This window comes from Sapajus apella, unplaced genomic scaffold, assembly GCF_009761245.1.
Source record: "Sapajus apella isolate SASKATOON/1434 unplaced genomic scaffold, GSC_monkey_1.0 scaffold8, whole genome shotgun sequence".
Taxonomy (NCBI): domain Eukaryota; kingdom Metazoa; phylum Chordata; class Mammalia; order Primates; family Cebidae; genus Sapajus; species Sapajus apella.
In genome coordinates this window covers 3261275-3266109 of record NW_022436948.1, presented here as the reverse complement: position 1 = coordinate 3266109, position 4835 = coordinate 3261275, and the positions used below count along the sequence as shown (strand labels likewise).

Sequence of the window (4835 nt, the reverse complement as noted above, 5' to 3'; positions counted from 1 at the left end):
CTAACTGCTGTCTCTAACGGGGGTGTGGGCTCCCCTCCTCCCATGAGGACCACCCAGGCAGGACAAGGCATGCGGAGAACTAGCATGGCCCCTGGCACGTAGACCCTGCCCAGTAACTGGGAGATGACAGGCTCCATTGTCGCCCCAGGCGAGTGTGGGACACGCAGCTCCTCCTTGGGTTGTCTGCCCTCCCGGGAGCCCCAGGGTGCCCAGGCGGGCCTCAGCTGAGTCCAGGCCTCGGGGACCGTCCACGCAGCCCCTCCCGGGGCTGGGGGCGGGCACTTGGCCCAGCCGCTTTTCTGCTGACTGGGCAGCCTTCCTCATGAGCTCATGCCTTTCCAGAGAAATCCCTTAATGCCTCCATTCTGCCGGGGGCATATATAGGGAGGGCTCACCCCAGCTCTGCACAGCACTGCCCAGAGGCCCCGCTGACTCCTGCCAGCCTCCAGGTCCCCGTGGAACCAAAGCTGAACATGGACGTGACCATCCAGCACCCCTGGTTCAAGCGCACTCTGGGGCCCTTCTACCCCAGCCGGCTGTTCGACCAGTTTTTCGGCGAGGGCCTTTTTGAGTATGACCTGCTGCCCTTCCTGTCCTCCACCATCAGCCCCTACTACCGCCAGTCCCTCTTCCGCAGCGTGCTGGACTCCGGCATCTCCGAGGTAAGACACTGCTGGCAGTGCTGGCTTTTCCTCGCTGCTCACAGGGTGGTGGCCTTGGGAGGTGGAGCATGATAGACTCTGGTCTTGCTCTGCCAAGCAGGTGGCTTCGCCTCATGTCATCCCTTTGCCGAGGACGGGTGGGAACCTATGTCCCCACTGCAGCCACGCGGCAGTCTCCCATAGCACAAGGGAGAGGTCGGACAAGGGGGCAGCCTGAGGCCACCCTTGTTTTCCTCCGTCAGCTCATGACCCACGTGGGGTTTGTAAGGCACCAGACACATACTGGAAACCCCAAGAGCAGCCCATCCAGGTGAGGGTGGTGGCGAATGCCAGCTCCCGGCTTCCTCTGGTCTCCTGAGTCCCGGAGGCCTGGGAGCAGGGTGGGGGTCACAGTCCTGAAAGCCACAGAGCAGGGGGTCCCTAGCACCACCTCCGATGAGCGCGGCCTGCCCACGGCCAGCAAAGCTCCTGCCAAGTTTACTCGGGTGCCCTGCCAAGGTCAAAAGGAGAGGCAATGGGACCCCCCAAGCCTCCTCTCCAAGCCACGGTTGAGCAGTGTGGGTCTGCAGTTTTGAGGGAGGGCCTGAGTCTTACCCAGCACCTAATAAACAGGGTCCTCCCCAGGACCGCTGAGATAGCCATCAATGCTAGGATGCAAAATGCCTCTGGGAGCCGAGGCCAAGCCAGGGCAGTGAGGGGGCGTGTGGACGCGCTTTTTGGAGAGGCAGCTGTGCCGGCTGTCAGTGGGCTCCGTCCGCATCTGCAGACAGCGTGACGCCAAGGGCAGTGACCTCATTCCACAGGCTGAGCCCAGCCAGCCAGCCAAGATTCACCAGCCAGACGACTGATCTAATGGGCCAACGCAACCGTCATGGCTTCCCCCCACACACCGTAACTAGTAGCAGCCAGCCCATAACCAGCCAACCTGTCTATAACCAGCCACCTGACCACAGCCAAACCACCAGCCGGCCCACCAGCATTCACCTCTCCGCTGGTCCTGAGGGTTTGGGGACAGGTCGAGGCCGTGCCCATTCATCCAGGAGACAGTCACAGGCCCCGAACGCTCTGTCCCACTTGGCATGTTGGGGGAGAGGCCCGCATGGGACCGAAGCGTCTCTGTCCTGACTGCCGGGACCCGCTCTGTCTCCGGCAGCCCCAGCAGGGAGGCGCCTTCGGGATGGCTCCACACAGCGTGTTTGGGTTTCAGGTTCGATCCGACCGGGACAAGTTCGTCATCTTCCTGGACGTGAAGCACTTCTCCCCAGAGGACCTCACTGTGAAGGTGCAGGAGGATTTCGTGGAGATCCACGGGAAGCACAATGAGCGCCAGGTGAGCCCAGGCGCCGACAGGTGGGAGGGGGCGGGTAGATGAGGCGGGCAAGGGGGTCACGGTGGGCACGACGGGGCCTGCATGCCTGCACCTTCAACCCTGGGCGAGGGATGCTCTCAGGGACCCCTGAATCAGGCCTGGCTTTTCCCTGAGGGAGGAGGGGCCATGCCCACCTGCGCACAGCCAGCCTCTCCCAGCGCCAGAGGTCACCATTCCCCGAACAAATGTGGCTCAGGGACCCAGGTTAGGGTCCCTTCCTGGGTTGCTGCACCCAGCGTCGCCAGCTCCATCCCTGTCACCTGGAGGCCAGGTGGTCTAAGAAAGAACCCCAGGAAGGGGGAGTACCTGGGTGGCTGTCTCCCAGCCAATGTCCACTTTCACATGGAACCTGCCTGAGGGAGGCCAGCCCCCGACCATACAGCTGCATCTGCTTGGAACGCTTTACATGCATTGACACCTTGGCCTCACAGCAGCCCTTTGGGACCTGTGTCCTTATTCCAGGGCACAGCTGGGGAACGTGGGGGTCCTCAGCCTGCCGGGTCCCTCAGCTAGTACCGGCAGATGGGCCGGGAGCTTCTCCCTGCTGTCACCCTGATGCCACGCTCCTGCTCGGGTGGAGGCCCTGGGTTTCCGTGGTTTTCAGGGAGCCCAGGCACTGGAGCCCTGGTGACCTGCCTCTCCTGGCCAAGCCAGGAAGCACTCGTGGGCTGTCACAGATGGACAGTGTCCCGTGGGGCCTGGAGAGCAGAGAGGGGCCGGAACGCAGGATATTAGCCAACGTCTTGGTTTATTTTGGCCAGGGTCTTCTTTCAATGGCTGGAGAAGGCAGTGCTGGGGGGTGAACCCTGACCTCCTCATGCACCACCCCTCCCTCGCCTGGGCCCAGTAAAGCCCCCACTTAGGGTTTCACCAGCACAGCCTGGAAAAGGCGTCCTGAGCTCCCAGCTCTTGGTCTTTGCAGCCAGTGGAGGAGGCGTTCAGGCCAGGGAGCTGAGTCTGCAGCTTAGGTGTCCAGCGGACACGTTAGGTTGGGCCTCAGAGACCGGGCTGAAGCAGTCCTGAGGGTCCTGGGAGCGGAAGCCTGGCTGAGGTGCAGGGCCTGGGACAGAATGATCCTGTGATTTTGGAGTGAAGCCACAGAGCGTGAAGAGACAGCCCATGCAGGGAATAGCCCGCAAGTGGCCATGAGGCCAGAGGAGCAGGGACGGGGGGAGCAGGGGCGCAAATCCACAAATCCCAGGGGGCCCGGCCATGGGATGCTCTAGCTGCCCCCGGCCCCTGTGAGAGCGCCCACAGGCCGGCCACCTTCTGCGGGTGGCAGGGCTGGAGGCAGCATCTCCAGCATGGGGAGTGGCAGCCACCTGAGCATCGGCCCCTCTGACTGTGCCCTCCCCGCCCCCCGCCCCCAGGACGACCACGGCTACATTTCCCGGGAGTTCCACCGCCGCTACCGCCTGCCGTCCAATGTGGACCAGACGGCCCTGTCCTGCACCCTGTCTGCTGACGGCATGCTGACCTTCACTGGCCCCAAGATCCAGACTGGCCTGGACACCACCCATGGCGAGCGAGCCATCCCCGTGTCGCGGGAGGAGAAGCCCAGCTCTGCTCCCTCGTCCTAAGCAGGCGTCTCCTGGGCCGGCTCCCCCCGCAGCCCAGGCCCGTCGTCGGGGGAGCACCCTGAGGGCAGGGTGTCTGTCTTCCTTTCTTCCCTGTTTTTCCTTTCCACCTTCTCAGATGGAATGAGGGTTTGAGAGAGCAGCCTGGAGAGCTCAGGGTCTCAGGATGTCCCAGACCCCTCCACCGGCCAGTGGCGGAAGTGACCGCACCTCACACTCCTTTGGATAGCAGCCTGGCTCTGCTGAGGGGCCGGGAGGAGGGGGTGACCTTTGGCCAGGTGCTCCCAACATGAGGCAGCTTCCCTTCGCCTCGGGCCCTGCCCACACCTCCCGGGGCGCGTGGCCGTGGGGCTGGGCTTCCCCTCCGTGCGTCTGTGCTCTCGCAGCCTCTTCTCTCAGACTGTCTCCCTCCAGCCCCTCCATGTAGTGCCTGCCACTCTTGGGTACATGGGATGCCCAGGAGCGTGCAGCCCACGGCAGTCAATAAAGAGCAGGTGACACAAGCAACCCACCGTCTGCTGCTGCTGTCTCCTTGGGGCCGTGAGGGGGGCGCCGGAAGGGAGGACAGTGGGGTCTCCTGCTCCTGTTGGACCCGGTGGCCTCCGAGGGATGAGTGACAGTGTCACCTGTGTCCCTTCCTTCTCCCGAGCTCAAGTGCCTCCCCCAACACTGTGCAGAAGGAGAGGGCTTTGGGGGCAGAGCCTCTGATGGGAAAGGGACTGGGGAGAGCTTCCGAGAGCTGGGGGCAGGAAGGGACCTGGAAGGGGCAGGAGGGGATGGAAGGAGGCTGGGCTCCCTTCTGTGGCCACATTGGCACCAGGTGGGATGCCAGCTCTGGCCTCCTTCTGCAGGGTGGTCCTCTTCTCTCTGGGGTCTGTGGGGCCGTCCTGCTGCCTTCGGGGCTGTGCTTTAAGGGCACTCGTGCTCTTGCGCCGGACAACCCGCTGCAGCCCCGAGCTGCAGGTGGCCAGCTTGCTCTGTCCCCTCCGGGGACCAGACACTGGGCCCTGCGTGTCCCAGCAGCAGCTTTGCCAGACCCTGCCTTGGGGAGGGAGACCCGGCCTGGAGGGCCCTGACCACCTGGTGTGCTCACCAAGGGGGGTCGGGTGGCCAGAGGGGACCTGAGGGGAAGAAGACGCCACGCGGTGGGGGAGAAAGGGAAGAGTGGGCCCTGCCAGCCCCTCAGCCAAGTACAGCGCCCTCCACCCAGGAGGCCAGAGGCACGGT

General features: G+C 63.9%; 1 protein-coding gene across 1 annotated transcript; it reads left to right on the top strand.

Moving 5' to 3' along the window:
• The first annotated feature begins 387 nt into the window (after positions 1–387).
• Positions 388–4115, top strand: CRYAA (crystallin alpha A). Its single transcript, XM_032276762.1, has 3 exons — positions 388–662; positions 1870–1992; positions 3402–4115. The coding sequence occupies exons 1-3, from the start codon at positions 474–476 to the stop codon at positions 3609–3611; spliced, it is 522 nt and encodes a 173-aa protein (XP_032132653.1). The 5' UTR covers positions 388–473; the 3' UTR covers positions 3612–4115.
• The last annotated feature ends 720 nt before the right edge of the window (positions 4116–4835 follow it).